Genomic DNA, 15,986 nt, shown 5'->3' with positions numbered 1-15,986 from the left:
GAACATGTCTAGGACGTTCTTGGGAAAGAAACTGCAACTCACCTTTTCCCTCCCAAAATCTTCCAGGAGCCGGAAATAGCGTCATAACAAAAGTGAGACAGACAGTGCCCAGAGACTGCCACAGAATCTCATAAACTGTCTCATTTCTAGTATCAAGTCACGTTGTGAGAAATGTATGACTGTCAATGAGAACTATACTCCTATTAAACCTTTTTCTTTAGGTCTCGCAACCTCAGTGTTGGACTCCTACACCGATGAGCCTAACGCGCAATCATGCACCATGCCTGTTGTATGGTAAATGTTTCAATATTACATCTACAAATTTCCATAAAATGTGTCCATCAATTCTAAAAATAATAGAGCAAATGTGAAATATCTCTACGCACTGTACGCACCAGTGTAACTAAGTAGAAATTGGTGGTGTTGGTGTGGTGGTGTGTTTAATTATGGCAAAGCACACTAGGACTATCTGCCTTAGGGAAGGGATGCCTTCGTGGAGGACGTTCTAAGGGAAACTGGCTTGTATACACATTACACATCGGGAAAACCACGAAAACGCCCATGCAGCCAGCCCGTTCGCGGGATTCGAACCTCGGACCGAACTACCAGTGTTCAGCGACTTTACCGCTCGGCCGCTGGTGGGCAAGTAAAAATCAGATTAAACTGAAGTGAAGTGTTATGTAAACTAAATGTAATATAAAATAAAATTATTGCGGTAAAGACTATAATTTTACTAAACTGCCTTCAGCATTTAATGAAAAATGTAAAATCATATAATTATTTAATGAAATATTTTATACCACATGCACTTTGCATGAAGTTTAATTTCCACAGGTGATATTTGTTACGCTGAAAAATATTAGATTGCGTAGGCCTCCGTAATAATTACTGCCCATGCCTTCTAAATTTATAATTTGAGCCCTATCAAAGAGTGGAATATTTTGCATTAAAATTATTCTCTGAGACATACTCGTGGATTTGAGATGTGTCATCAACCGCTAGCACCAGCATTCACTAATTAAAGTTAAATATGGCTTTTATCGTTATATCCGAGAGAGACTCGTCGCTTTGTGTTTTCCAATCCCGCAGAATGGTGCAAAAATAAAAACAGGTGATTAATGGCGTAATTGGTCAGACTCACTTAAAAAGACAGGAAATAGGATGGAACTTCCGGGTACCTATAAGCTAGCATTGCAATGGAACTACTGCTCATTTGAAAGCATGCCTTTAGAGGATAGTCTTTGTTAATTTTCAGATAAGAGACTAGGGAATAGAATAGAATTTTTCTCCTGTGTAAGAAGATGATATTCAACAGTGTGGCAAATAAGCGATTTTCTAAGTAGGTCATGACAGCTGATGAAAGGGCCAAAGAGACATTTCTGAGGCCAGTTTGAAACGCATAAAGTGTATGTACCTTTTGAGGAAGAAAAAAGAAGCATGTATTTGAATTTTGAAGGACGTTGAAGTATTTAATAATGTTGAGATTAAATTTTCACTAAATTTTGTACAATAAAAAAAAACTATTTTTTTTCATTGAAACCCTAATCATCTCCAAGCGCAGTGGCATGGGTAATATAACCAAAGTATTTCTTATTCCAGATTATTTTGCTTTGGCTATCTGTATGTTTACTTTTGTAATTCACAGAAAATATTAATCGCAGGGAGTAGTTAGATCTGAATAGAATAGATACAAGCCCGAGGCAAGACTGACAGTGCTAATAAATTTCATTTTATGACAGTAATAAATTTCTGGTACACAAAACGTTTATTATGTTTTTGTTATAAAACTTTCTAATTACCTACATGAACTCGTAAGATGTTTATTTTGAGAACTATTTAATATGACGTATTAAATATGTCTTGGATTTTAATTTTCCTTATTAAACATAATGTGAAATACCTTTTACTTGACAAAAAATTTTATTTTTTAAAATGTTAGACTGTCTAAGAATGCAATTTCTTTATAAATTATATTTATAAGGGATTTTAAAATAATTTGATCCCATTGTTTTTCAAATTCTGCAATAAAAATGTCTTCAAATAATATAATGGGTATCTTAAACTATTATAAATATTTCAATGTGAAATTTATCCAATACTTTTTTAAACCTAGGCAACTGATTTGCACCCAGCCGATCTCAATGGCAAAGCCGATCCTTATATAGTCATCAATCTCGGCAGCAAGAAGACCAATGATAAAGAAAATTACATCTCGAAGCAGCTGAACCCGGTATTTGGAAAGTAAGTTACATTGTACTTTAAAACATTAAAGATTCTTCTTCCACGACCCTAACATATGCAAAATGATATTAAAACCATGAAAAGAAAAGATCGGTTAAGGATTCTCTTATCCTCGTGTATGGTGTTGTGTTTAATTGATTAGCAGCTCAAGGTTATTTGCTGAAAACCCTGGTTTAAATACGCGTAAGAGCACGGATGAGTTTTCACAGTTTCTCCTTTGAAAAAACTAATGGGTTCTACAATAGTACCCGAATTAAAATATGCTGGACGATAACTCGCCTTTACTTGGACTTGGTCGAATGGGTATCGCATCTCTCCCGAGTTCTTTAAATGAAAAGAATGTACTGCGTTATGGTGTGAATTTATGTGAATTTTCTGTGTTAGATGCCTTACTTACATAAATGCACCTTAACACAGGATATATATCTTTCAGAACACTTTGAAAGTAATTTTCAGACCTGGAGAGCTCAACTAGCGGAAAATGTCTAAAAAAGGCACTGAGGCTAACTACATACATTAACGCTAATGCTGATAATATTTAGACCTTTGGTACAACACATTATTCCTAACTTAAAACTGTCTATTGAGAAGTGCATTGCTCAGTCTCATATAACGTTCAATCTGTAAGGTGGTTCTTATTAACCCAAAACGGGCTATTAGTCTCGAAATGGGATTTTCTGTCGTAAATTTTCACCATAAATGGCGAATCACTTTTCAAATTGTTGTCACCAAATATTATCGCCCTGTATTATTTTTAAAGAAATTAAATAATGAAAAATCTGCAAGTATTTATGTATGTTCCTCGCATTGTGAAAAAACGACGGCACCTAGGGCCATCGAATGCTGGATAATGTAGTCCTCCACCCGAACATGTGCACCTGGAAGCCCAAATTTTTAATTTCGAATTTACTGTTTCAAATTTTGTAAAATGGATTTTTTATTAACAAGCTGAACGATTTAGCAAAAATATGAAAAGTGATTCATAGTTTTTAGTGATTCGACGAAAATTGAGCATCCTTAAGACAATCTGATAAAAGACTGAAAAAAAAGAAACAGAAAAATATCTGCTGCTTTTAAATTTTTTGTTCTTTTGCTGTTGAATAGTATATGGCGTAAGTGCGATGAAAAGAATGCTTAGCAATAAAAAGACAAAAATGAGTCGGTTAGTAGGAGTGAGTGCAACAGCAGACTGGTAGACTGTGAACTCAGCGAGAGAGTTAAAAATCTTAAAAAACTCCTTTTGGACTATTCTTAAAATCTGAAACCTTTCAAATTTTTTTTGGTCCAGATTTTTAAATCATTAGTATATTAATATCTACTCTGTAAAGGGCACATTTTCTTCACATTGTCTAAACCGTAACCTTGTAGATTCTATGTAAATATTTTTCAGAATTATTATTTTCATACTTGCATACATACTATAAAAATTCCCGTACTATATATTACAGAGTATGTTTAGATGAAATTGTTGTAAATAATTATGTCATCTATTCAGTACAACTTTTAAGCTTACACAGAATTCCAATGTATTTTCTCCAAGGCCCTTTTATGCCCATGTAACTCAACAATATTTATTTAAATTATGTCTCCTGTTTAGTCCTCTTGAGCCCTTGCCGTGGTATACAGATAAAAGATTTCTTTTTCTAGAGAGCACGCGTTAACAGCTTAAGCATAATAGCAGGCCTGTTGAATCAGCGTCATCTCAACACACTAAAAGGCACACTCTTGTTTTAGGAGCTTATAAAAATTCTGTTGTCATTCCCTTTTTTCCATCAATTAGCTATAAAGTTGCACATATTTTGCAGAAATTTAACTTTCGGGTTGTTTATTCTCCCATCAATAAAATTCCGAGTTCCATACTCAAGGGCCCCATTCCGGATATGAATTCCTGGGGTATTTATAGGATTCCTTGCCAGTGTGGTTTAATTTACATTGGCGAAACTAAGAGAGCCTTAAAATTTCGCGTCAAGGAACATGAGGCATATGTTAGAAAAAAGGAAACACAGAAGTCTTCTGTTGCTCAACATTGTTGGTCCGAAAACCACACTTTCAGTTTTTCTGCTGCCAAAATTATTCAAAAAACATCTTCCATTGGAGAACTGGATTTTCTAGAGGCATTTCACATTCATAAAAATCTTTCTGTTCTAGTTAATGATCCTAATTCCAATCCAAATTTGCCTTCGGCCTTTAAAGAAATTATGTTTTAGTTCTGGTTTCACCAACAGATGGCGCCACTTGCTTATTCTTGTCCAGGCTTTCTTATCTTATCTAATCATTATTTCCTATCTTGTTCATTTGCGGTTTTGCAGCTGAAGATGGTGGTTCGGTAAAACCATTGAAACTAGTCCTGTGAAAATTTTGTAAATATAACGCTGATTTTTCTTGTTTGACTTCTGAATTAGACCTGTTGTCCTCACAGGAGTGCAGAGATCTGAGAAATGGGCAAGAATGTAATTAGCTATTACATTACCTATGCGTGTTATCATGGTGTAAGATGTTCAGTTAATGGCAGAAATATAGGAAACTGTTTTGAAAGCTTCAAACTAGTTTTAATACAGAGAATATTAGAAAAGATACCAAAATGTCAATTAATATTATTGTTAATGTTAACCAAAATACTCTTTTTTTTTTTTTTTTTTTTTTTAATGTGGGTGTTTTGGCTTTGCTTTTCGAACAAAAAACAAATAATAAGCAAATGCTAGGAAAATAAATCTCTTAACACGTCCACAAAAACGGGAGATGCGAGGGTTTCGTGTTAACAAGGAGAAAAAAATTCTGTAATGAGCGTGTACCCTCATAAATAGTACGAATAATAAATAAAGTAAAAATAACACCAACACCTAACATCAATAATTAGGACCTTTTTTACGTCATATCTAGGCCACAAAGGCTACGTAACAAAACTCTGCTAGTGAGATCTAAAAATAACGACAACGATGTGGGTTGTAAAAGCCTTGCTTCGATCTTTCTGACCAATACGCGTTTGCAGATTTTACGCAAAGAGCTCAAACTGCTTAGAACTTTTCGAATACAAAAATAATCATGCCTGTTTCGGCTTTATTCAAAGAAAATATAATGCGATTTTAATGGATTGGATTGGATTGGATTATTGTAATTTGGCACAAAACCTGTCAAGGTTATCTGCGCCAGACAAATGGTAACAATGCAATTAGTCATTTGTAAAAACTTCCAGCTTAGGTAAGAGACAGATTACAGTCTATGATAAGAGCTCATATCTTTAAAAAACAGGTTAAAATCTATTATAAAAGCCAATATCTTTTAAAAACAGAAACAAATTACGATGATGTGCTTTTCCAATTAAATTTTTTAAGTCCAGTTCTGAACTATTAAAATGTTTTTGGCGAAAATAATTAAAACTCTGGCATTCCACCAAGATATGATGAACTGTCAGATCTGCGTTGCAGTTTGGGCAGCTGGGATTCTCTTCTCCCTTCAGAAGATACTCATGGGTCAGGCGACAATGGCCAATTCTGAGTTGAGTCAAGAGGACATCTTCCTTTCTATTACCCATACATGGCCAGTATCCAATGGTGGGTTTTACATTTCTCAGCTTGTTACATACTCTGTCATCCCATTGCTTCTGCCATTTGCTGAGGATTTTGCTTTTGACAAACCCTTTGATGTCTGCTAGTGGAATCTGAAGATTGTACATTGTGGTTGCAGTTTTAGCTGCAATATCTGCCAATTCATTCCCCTTAATGGCAACGTGTCCAGGGATCCACGAATATAGAATCTGGTATCCCCGAATTTTTAAAGAATGATTCAACTTTAGGATTCTGATTGCAACTGGATGAGTACATTGAGCGTAATTTTTCAATGACATTAAGGCACTCATGGAATCTGTGTAGATAATAAATTTTGTGTACTTTTGTTTTGAAAGGTAAGTCAAAGCCAGATGGATTGCAGTAAGCTAAGAAGTAAGCACAGAGCAAACTGTATGTAATCGAACCCCTACTATTGTTTTTTCTGTGACGAAAGCAGAGCCAACATGATCCTGGGATTTTGATCCGTCTGTATATAGAGGGATATATTTCCTATATTATTTCTATGTTGAAAAAAATCTGCTTGTAGATGATTTCATTAGTTTGTGATTTATTCCAGTGTCGAAAAGTATCCAGAGAATGGATTCTCCTATCCTCCCAGGGAGGAATTCCAAAAAAATCCTCCATCTGTATATCTATATTAGATAAATTATACTCCTCCACCAGAGCACTCATCCGCAAGCCGAAAGATGGGACACATGATGGTCGTGCCTGATATAAACGGGAGTATTGGTCATTAAGCAATATTGACCGTGTAGAATTTTCGGTTTGTGATAAGACTTTGAAATAATGCTTAAGACAAAGATTTTCACGTCTTAACCGCAGGGAGGTCTCGTTACTTTCCACATATAAGCTTTCCACTGGAGAAGTTCTAAAGGCACCAGTGCATATCCGAAGTGCATGGTGATGTATCGGATCAAGTTTGGCTAATACTGAAGGCCTTGCCGACCCATAAATGATTGATCCATAATCTAGTTTCGAACGAATGAGAGCTCTATATATAAGAAGCATTGAGCTTCGATCAGCACCCCAAGATGTATTTGACAGTACTTTCAGAATATTCATAGTTTTTAAACATTTCTTTTTTAGATATGTAATATGGAGGAGGAACGTAAGCTTATGGTCAAATATCATTCCTAAGAATTTTATTTCCTTTTCTACAGGAATCAGCACATCTTGCAGATAAAGTTCGGGGTCAGGGTGAAGAATTTTCTTTCGACAGAAATGTACACACACAGTCTTTTGAGTAGAGAATCTAAAACCATTTTCCTGTGACCATTTAACAATTCTATTGAGAGATGTCTGCAATTTACATTCGATGTCTTTCAGGTCTTCTCCCTGGCAACTGACTTGCAGGTCATCGACATAGAGCATACCCTGGACTGCTAGAGGCAGTTGTTTTAAAACAGAATTAATTTTTATACTAAATAATGTAACACTTAATACACTTCCTTGCGGAACGCTCTCTTCTTGATGGAACATGTCAGAAAGTGTATCGCCTATGTCAGAAAGTGTATCGCCTATGTCAGAAAGTGTATCGCCTATGTCAGAAAGTGTATCGCCTATCTTCACATGAAACTTCCGATCCTGTAGGAAATGTTTGATGAATATCGGCATGTTTCCTCGTAAACCATTGTTATATAGGTCACGAAGGATACCGTATATCCAGGTGGTATCATAGGCTTTCTCTATATCAAAGAAAATGGAAACATAATGATTTCTTCTAACGAACGCTCTACGGATACCTGTTTCTAAGAGTAGGATATTATTGATAGTTGCTCTTCCTTTTCTAAAACCGTTCTGATAAGGGGAAATACAGTTATTTGTCTCTAAATAATAAACCAGACGAGTGTTGACCATCTTTTCAAAGAGTTTGCAGAGGCAGCTAGTAAGGGCGATGGGACGGTAATTCGACGGATTAGTAGGGTCTTTTCCTGGTTTAACAATGGGGATGACAAAAGCTATTTTCCAGTCATTTGGAAAGACTTGTTCCTTCCATACTCTATTAAAGAGAAAGAGGATGGTTGCCAATGACTTGGAAGGAAGATGTTTCAGCATAGGATAGGCAATATCATCTGGACCAGGACATGAATTTTTTGTCTGCAGCAGAGCTCTTTTCAGTTCAAGCACAGTAAAATCCTGATTATATGGTTCAGTATTGGGAGAGTTGAAATTAATTAGTTGTTTTTCAATGCATTTTTTTGCGGAAAGAAATTCAAGAGGGTAGTTACTACTGTGTGAGACGGCTGAGAAACTCTGTCCAATAGCGTTGGCAATTTCTTCCCTACTAGTAACTGTTTCGCCACTTGTCTTTAAAATGGAAAGTGTGTGCTCTTTATAGATACCGGACGCTTTCCGGACTCTCTCCCACACCTTCTTACCCGAAGTTGAAGAGCTAATCGAAGACACATACGAGATCCAAGAATTCTTCTGACCTTCGCACCTGCCGAGCTTTTGCTTTAGCCCTTTTGAATATTACGAGATTTGATTCTGAAGGATATCGCCGAAAAATGCTCCAAGCTTTTCTTTGTTTTCTGATGGCGTCCTGGCATTCAGGATTCCACCAGGGCTTTGGGTATTTTGGCTGTTTACCCAACGTTTTTGGTATACATATATCAGCTGCTTGAATAATTTTATTTGTAATGATCTTCACAGCCTGATCAATGTGCACATTCTTTATTATTTCTTCAGTAAAAAGAGCATAATGTAAGAAAGAGTCCCAGTCGGCTTTGTCCAACAAAAAGCGTGGTGTTCTAGGTATAAACACACTCCTATTTCCTGTAATGCTTATGATAATAGGAAAATGATCGCTATTATATAGATAATTCTCGACATTAAAAAAAACAAAAGGCAAAAGCTGTGGAGAAACAATAGCAAGGTCAATGGAATGGAAGGTCCTTGTTGGCTGATGAAAATAAGTGCTTTCTGTGTTGTTAAGGATACAGAGACAGTGGTCGTGGAGTAGCTGTTCAATTTGCTTTCCTCGTGGGTTGGTGTCTTTACTACCCCACAAGGGATTGTGTCCATTGAAATCACCAACTAGAATAAACGGAGCTGGTAATTGGGCAATTAGATCCTCTCAATCTCTTAAGTTAATGTTCTCATTAGGCGGGATGTAAATACTGCAGACAGTAGTCAGTGTTCGAATGCTCAACTGTACTGCAACTGCTTGGAGATGAGTATCCAAAGCGAGAGCACTCGAAGGGCAATTAATTGAGGTGAGTAGACAGACACCACCACTTGCGCGTTCACTGAATGTCTTATCCTTTCTTGTCATCGAGTACCTACGTAGCTTTGCAAAATTACCAGGTTTGAGGAATGTCTCTTGTATCGCTATACAAATAGGTCGATATTTATTAATAAGTTGCTTAATGCCATCAATACCCTGATAGAAGCCCCGGCAGTTCCACGAAATGAGAGTAGCCATTAGGAATGTTTATTGCTTCGATGCTGTTTCTTTGTTTTGTGAGGTAGAACATTTTTCGAGAGATCTCCGCCTCCATCTGTTTCCATCTCAGATTCGATAAAGTCTGAAAAGGACCCTTCAATAGAGCTTCGGCTTGAGCTTCTCTTTTCTGAGCTTTTGATTTTCTTTTTTGAACTCTCTGTTTCTTGTGTTTTTATTTCTCGACTTTCTATTGTCTGTTTGGGAGGAGGTAGAAGAAAGACTTTTTCTTTGTCATTTGTTTTTGGTTCAGGTATCTTCTTCTGTGTGCTATGCGATGTTTGTGCACTTATTGACCGATCTAATTTAGTGGCTTGTGCATAGGAGACATTTGCTTTTGACTGACCCGTGCTAAAAAGTTTCTTAGCTTCGGGATAGGAGATTTTTCTTGTAGTCTTAATATGCTGTATTTCTTTCTCTTCTTTCCACTTAGGGCAGTTTCGTGAGTATGCTGGATGATTGCCATGACAGTTTGCACATTTTGGATCAGCTACACAATCCTGACTTTCGTGACCTCCTGCAGAACAGCGAGCACATGCCAGGTTTCCCCGGCATGCGGCCTTCGCATGGCCAAACCGTTGACACTTGAAGCAGCGCAGTGGGTTCGGCACGTAAAGTCTGATGGGGCAATTTAGGTAACCTGCCTTAATGGCTTTCGGTAGCTCTGGAGAGGAGAAAGACAGAATAAGATGTTTTGTGTTGATGAGTTGCCCGTCTCTACGGACTTTTATTCGGCGGACGCCACATACATTTTGTTCGGCGAGTTCTTTTGAAAGTTCATCCTCAGAGACTGATATCAAGTCTATTTCCGAAATGACACCTCTTGACGTGTTCAAAGACTTATGTGGGGATACAGTAATAGAATGTTCCCCCATTTTGGTCATTTTTTGGAGAGAGGAAGATTGTGCATCAGATGTAGTCTCGATGAGCAGAGATCCTGAACGGAGCTTTTTTATGTGTTTTGGCTCGCCTACTGAGGCCGCAATATGCTTATGGATGAAGAATGGTGATAAATTTTCTAGCTCACCAGTGATAACTAAGAACTTTGGATATTTGTTTGTGCTAATTAAGGTCGAAGTACAAATTCTTTTAGCAGCTCCAGAATTTTTCGTATCCATATGGTTAGGAGAAGAAGTTAAAGTATTCATATTGAAAAGAGAGAAGGTTTCGGGCCCGACCGCCCCACCCACCATGGAGCCCAACAAGGGAACACAGATCCCTGTGTTAGGGCTAGCCGGGCCTATACGCAAACTGAAGCCCCCACAGTCGGCTTTCCCAAAAGTGGAGACTTCCGAGAGCTTATCCCCTAGCCACTGACCAATAGGACTAGTGGCCAGCCGATTGACACTAGCGGGGACAGCTAAGTGCCTCCCGTTTTAAGTAGAAGCAGAGACCAAAGCAGTGTGTTGGGGACAGTACCTCGCCCCTCAACTGCCAGGATCCTCCTTTCCCACCCTACGGGTCACCATGCACGGCAAACGCATAGGTGGTATTCTCACCATGGTGAGACAGAAACCAAGAGTAGTAGCTGCATCTCACAGTGAGCCCCAACATCCAGTAGAGGAAACCACAAGGGAGAAAAATAGGAGAGAGAGCTAGACAAGAGGAGAGGAAAGAGAGGAGGAAAGGTCACTGGGGCCCCGGGAGTGTGATACCCGATCACCAAGACGGCAATCCCCTGAGGGTTCTTCACCTGCTATGCTTTAGCTGGGCATGTTGGAACGGCCTTCGCGCCTAGGGTGGCCCTACCAGGAGCTATGCTCCCGACGTACTTCGCCCGTTCCGCCCAGTGACACCCCCCCGCCACGTTGAGGCAGCATAGCAGGACTTTGGGGGCGCGATTTTAATGAAAGGACTATATTATTAGTTTTACCTTTAGTTACAATTTCCTCCTTCTCTCTTTGTATGCTCGCTCAGGAAACTATCCAAAATGCTTACCTAAGTGATGCTATATATGCTAAAGATATCAAGGATACGTTGTCCAGGTACTTAGAACAATATTGCTTCAAACTGGAAGAGAAAGACTTTAGTGCAGAATTTAAAGTTAGGTTAAAATAAATAGCCTAAGTTTGGTGTAAATTTTGAATAAATTTCTATCATCAGTTTTGAGAATGATGAGGCACGGTTCCCTCTTCTTTAGAAACAAAATGCTTTCTAAAATATGATCAGTAGCAAAAACGATTTTTACTTCTATAGAACACGTGTTTGATTGGCCTTGAAATCGGCAGATTTTATTCAAAATTTACGCCAAACTGGGGTTGCTTTTTTTCCCTTACATTTAAACCATATTGTTTACCATTGCCTGCGATTTCACACCTCATACTAATTTCCGAAAAGAAGAAAATCTCCTGGATGATTTATTAATTAAGAAATTTGTAGCCAAAACTAGAGTTTTAAAGGTAAAAACTATAAAATTTGACATATGTGTAACATTTCGGAAAAACTATGACCATGCCATTATAAAAGTGATATTGATAACTTATAATATACACTCTATAACAAAATAGTTGCATCAAGAAGGATTTGTCCGATGGAGACAAAAATTGGCGGATAGGAAGATTATGTACAGAAAAGAATATGATTAAAATTTCAGACTGGATGCAAGCTGCCACACGGCGTTGCATAGGCTGATAAAGCTCAAGGATGGTTTCCTGCGGCATTTCTTGCCAAATTTGCTCCAATTGTTGCGCTAGGTCATCAAGATTCCCTGGCAGATGCAGTCGCCTTTCCATCATATCCCAGACATGTTCAATGCGAGAGAGATCTGGCTGGCCAAGGAAATGTTTGTTAAGTTGTGTGGTGTTGCTGGCCGTGATCGTATAAAAGTAATTATACTAAGAGTATCAATTGCGAATTAATTCCGCGTAAATCGTTAATCTCAAAATCTAGTGGTTAGTACATTGCATGATTATTAATAATAAGAATCAAATGACTTACCCAAGAAGGCATGCATGAATCAGTATCTCTCTTTTAAATATACATTTATTAAATCACAAAAACACACATTTCTTCATTAACCTATATAAATGACAAAAATACACTTTTCTTGATTAGCCTATATTTGATATGTTATAAGAAAGAAAACATATTCATGAATGCCCTGCGGCATGTGCTACTCGCTAGTCCTACGGAACTGTCACAGCGTTCATTTTTATGGTGTATTGCAATTCCTAATCTTGGTGCATCAAATGCACATTACTTATCAGCATCTTGCAAGAAGCTTAATTAATATGCAGTGCTCTTCTTCGTGATAGAAGAGATCAAATTTCTAGCAGATAGGCTTGAAATTGGCGCACATGGTCGTCACTTCGAAATATCCAACTGTCAGGATTATACACGTTGAGTCACAGCACAGGAACAATTTTTTACCTCGCAGTCTAATCAGTAAAGTTTACCTGATTTTTTATATTCTTCGTACAAGAACATATTTTCTCCTCTATCCTAGAAAAATGGACTTTAGATCGAGTACCGTTGACGATGGCGAGAGCTGTATGTGTGTGTGTAAGGCCCACACACTCGTTAACACGACGACAGGCAGAAAAAAAAAAAAGACAAAACCAGTCCTTCCAGTTTTTATCAAGGAGGTTAGAATAGAAGGAGGGAAGGTTCAGCTGAAACGGTGAAGCTTGGCGGCCATCTTCCTGTTATCACCGTGACTTGTGCAAGGAAATCTGTCATTGCAAAATTTTTTTCTTTTCTTTTTGAAGTATGTCAGCTTGTATTGCATATGGATGCACAAATAGATTCTCGAAAAAAATTCCGGGCATTATTTTTCACACGTAAGTATCAATTTTCTTTTTTATGTAATATGACAACTATATAAAAAAATATCACAATGTCATGTGGTTTTCTTTCCAGATGTGAAAAAAAAGGACTTAAAATAGGTTATTTAATATAACTATAATCAAAATATATTAAATACATTTTAATGTTTCTGTTTATAGCTGGTATCTTCGTTCCTTAAGATATAATGCTATATGGTAGGATTTAAATTGTATAATTTGAACGTTTTAGTTAATTCGTTTTATAACTTTCATGAAAAGTAAGAAATCAATTGTTACTATTTTTATTAATTGTAAAGGTGTTAAATAAAGCAATGCTTTTCTTTATATATTAATTATTATTCATTTTTTTAAGTTAAGATAAACTGTTCTGTTGTTAAAAATTTTTGCATAAACTTACAAATTTCTGGGCAGTATAGTGATAAAATTAAGTAAAATATTTACACAATTGAACATGTGGAAAGATGTATCCAAAAACTTATATAGGTGTATTTCTGTAATTCAACTTAATTAAAAGCAGTTTCTTTGAGATTAATAAATATGAAATGCGCATAAACTGAAATCAATGAATTCACATAAATCCGTTTTATTTTATTAAGATTTATTTTCTAACCTAAGCAAATCCGTGAAATATGCAGAAACATCATTTTTTAAAGGCTTTAATGTTATGCGCATGCATTTAGATTTCGAACTATTTCTTAATAATTTGCTGTACATAGTAAATTATGGATATCATCTTTATTACTTTAAAACAAAAATTCAACAATAGCGAGGGATTTCATTATAAATTTAACATATTTTTACTGGAAAATAAATGCACGGAACAGCTTAGAAACACGTACATGTCACTGCCGTAATGCAATGTTTTGAAGTCACAAACATGGACGCCGCTTGTTCGGCGGAGTTTCATTCCCCGATAGTGGAGGAAACTACGAACCCTCCCTCCTTCTATTCTAACCTCCTTGGTTTTTATCCACTGCGAAGCACGTGGCAGGGCGCGATAACGATTTAAGAATCGATACAGCCACCGTGTTCACTGTGAGAATTCTGTGTTCTCACAAGTTGTAAGACAATACATAGCAACACGTGCCGTATGTGGTCTGGCATTATCTTGCTGAAAAATAAGGCCAGGGTTCTGCAAAAGGAAAGGTAGCCAAACAGGTCGCGGAATGTCGTCGATGTACCGCTGTGCTGTAAGTGTGCCTCTAATGACGAGCAAAGGGATCCGTCTATCAAGGGAAATGTCATGCCAGACCATAACTCCTGGTTGAGGGCTTGTGTGGTATGCAATAGTGAAAGCAGGATCAGCACGTTGCTTTGGGCGTCTCCAGACACGCCTTCGATGATCGTCCCCACACAGTTGGAAGCGGGATTCGTAGCTAAAGACTGTACGTTCCCAGTCAGCATCATTCCAACCTAATCGAGCCAAGCACCACTGTAATCTGGCTCGACAGTGTGTACAGGCGTGAGTGGTAGGTGATGTAACGGTCGGTACGAGCGTAGATTTCGCTGTATCAGCCGTTTGTGAATGGTCATGGTGGACACTTGTGTGCGGGTCGCACGTCTGATGGTTGATAGCTATGAATCAAGCGCTGTGACAGCTGATTTGATAATCACTCTGTCCTCTCGATCTGTTTTGGACCTAAGTCGACCGCTACTATCATGACGCTGAAATCTGCCGTTGTCTATCCATTCTTGCCAGCATCTTCTAATCGCCGCATCGCATCGACTCATTTGACGAGCGATTCTCCGATTTGCTTGACCTACCTCCAAAGATTCAATCCAATGATATGACATCTTTCATACTCTTTCAGTTGCTCATAATGAGCTCGAATCCTGCGGAGAGGCATTTTTTAGTCGTTGAAAGGTATCCTAAATAGCAATGCAACCAAAATTTTTAACAACAGTTCAAGAATAGCTCCTTATATACATCTACTGGATGCGCTGGGGATCGCACTATTCATTCATTGGACATGAAATTTTAATCATTTGCAGATTTGGTCGAAACATTTATGCATACGAAATTTCAAAGCAATCGGATGATTCCTTCTTGGTGCGTCGATTTTTTTATTATGAAGTGTATTACTGGTAAGTAAAAAACTGATTATTGGAAATTAATTTATAGATATAAACATCTTAGTTACCATGACAATTGAATTAAACAGTTGAACAATTTCAAGATAAAAGTTGTAGGAAATTTTCTCTTCTAATTTCCTTTTGGGAATTTATTTGAAGAACTACTTGCTTGAATTGCACCAGTAGCATTATATTATTGAGCCGAATACGTCGCGCTGTATGCGATAATCTTGGGGATAGTTGAATAAATAAATATGTTCCTTGCCGAAACACATTAGTTATAAAACGGCATTTAGTTATAATGCATTAGTTATAATAACACATTAGTTATAATTAGTAATTATAACTAATGTGAATTATAACTAAAAACACATTAGTTATAATAGTAGATGTATATATTTATAATTTATTACTGATAGTATAAAATCAAATTTTATAATTCATTTCTGTATTTTAAATAATATTCTCTTTCTTAGCGATTCCATATTCCTGAAGGTACATATATGCTATAAAAGCATCAAAATTAGAAAACAGAGAATTCTTTACATTTATCTCCCTAAAAAGGCGACTGCACTCAGTCACCAAATTCAGGTAGTGGCTAATTATCGTTTACCAGATTTTATTTCGGGTGCCACTTGTAGAGCTATTTGATTTATTTCAAAGCAGGAAACCAAAAACGTCAGCAATTCTGTCGCCATTATTCGAACTCCAGACCTGCCGATTTATAACTAATGTGTTTCGGCAAGGAACATATTTATTTATTCAACTATCCCCAAGATACAGCGCGATGTATTCGGCTCAATAATATAATGCTACTAGAGCAATTCAAGCAAGTAGTTCTTCAAATAAATTCCCAATAGGAAATCAGAAGAGAAAATT

General features: G+C 37.1%; 1 protein-coding gene across 1 annotated transcript in view; it reads left to right on the top strand.

Moving 5' to 3' along the window:
• LOC118186930 (otoferlin-like) overlaps positions 1-15,986 on the top strand; it is a 963,443-nt gene that overhangs the window by 901,156 nt on the left and 46,301 nt on the right. The window contains exon 36 of the mRNA XM_085813615.1: positions 2,114-2,241. Coding sequence (XP_085669741.1) covers positions 2,114-2,241 — 128 coding nt within the window. The remainder of the gene's footprint in view (positions 1-2,113; positions 2,242-15,986) is intronic.

The sequence above is a fragment of the Stegodyphus dumicola genome, chromosome 3 (genome assembly GCF_044657685.1).
Source record: "Stegodyphus dumicola isolate Sdum_Otavi_A_Nest chromosome 3, ASM4465768v1".
NCBI classification, from domain to species: domain Eukaryota; kingdom Metazoa; phylum Arthropoda; class Arachnida; order Araneae; family Eresidae; genus Stegodyphus; species Stegodyphus dumicola.
Note: the sequence above shows the minus strand (reverse complement) of the source record. Positions and strands in the feature narration are given on the sequence as shown.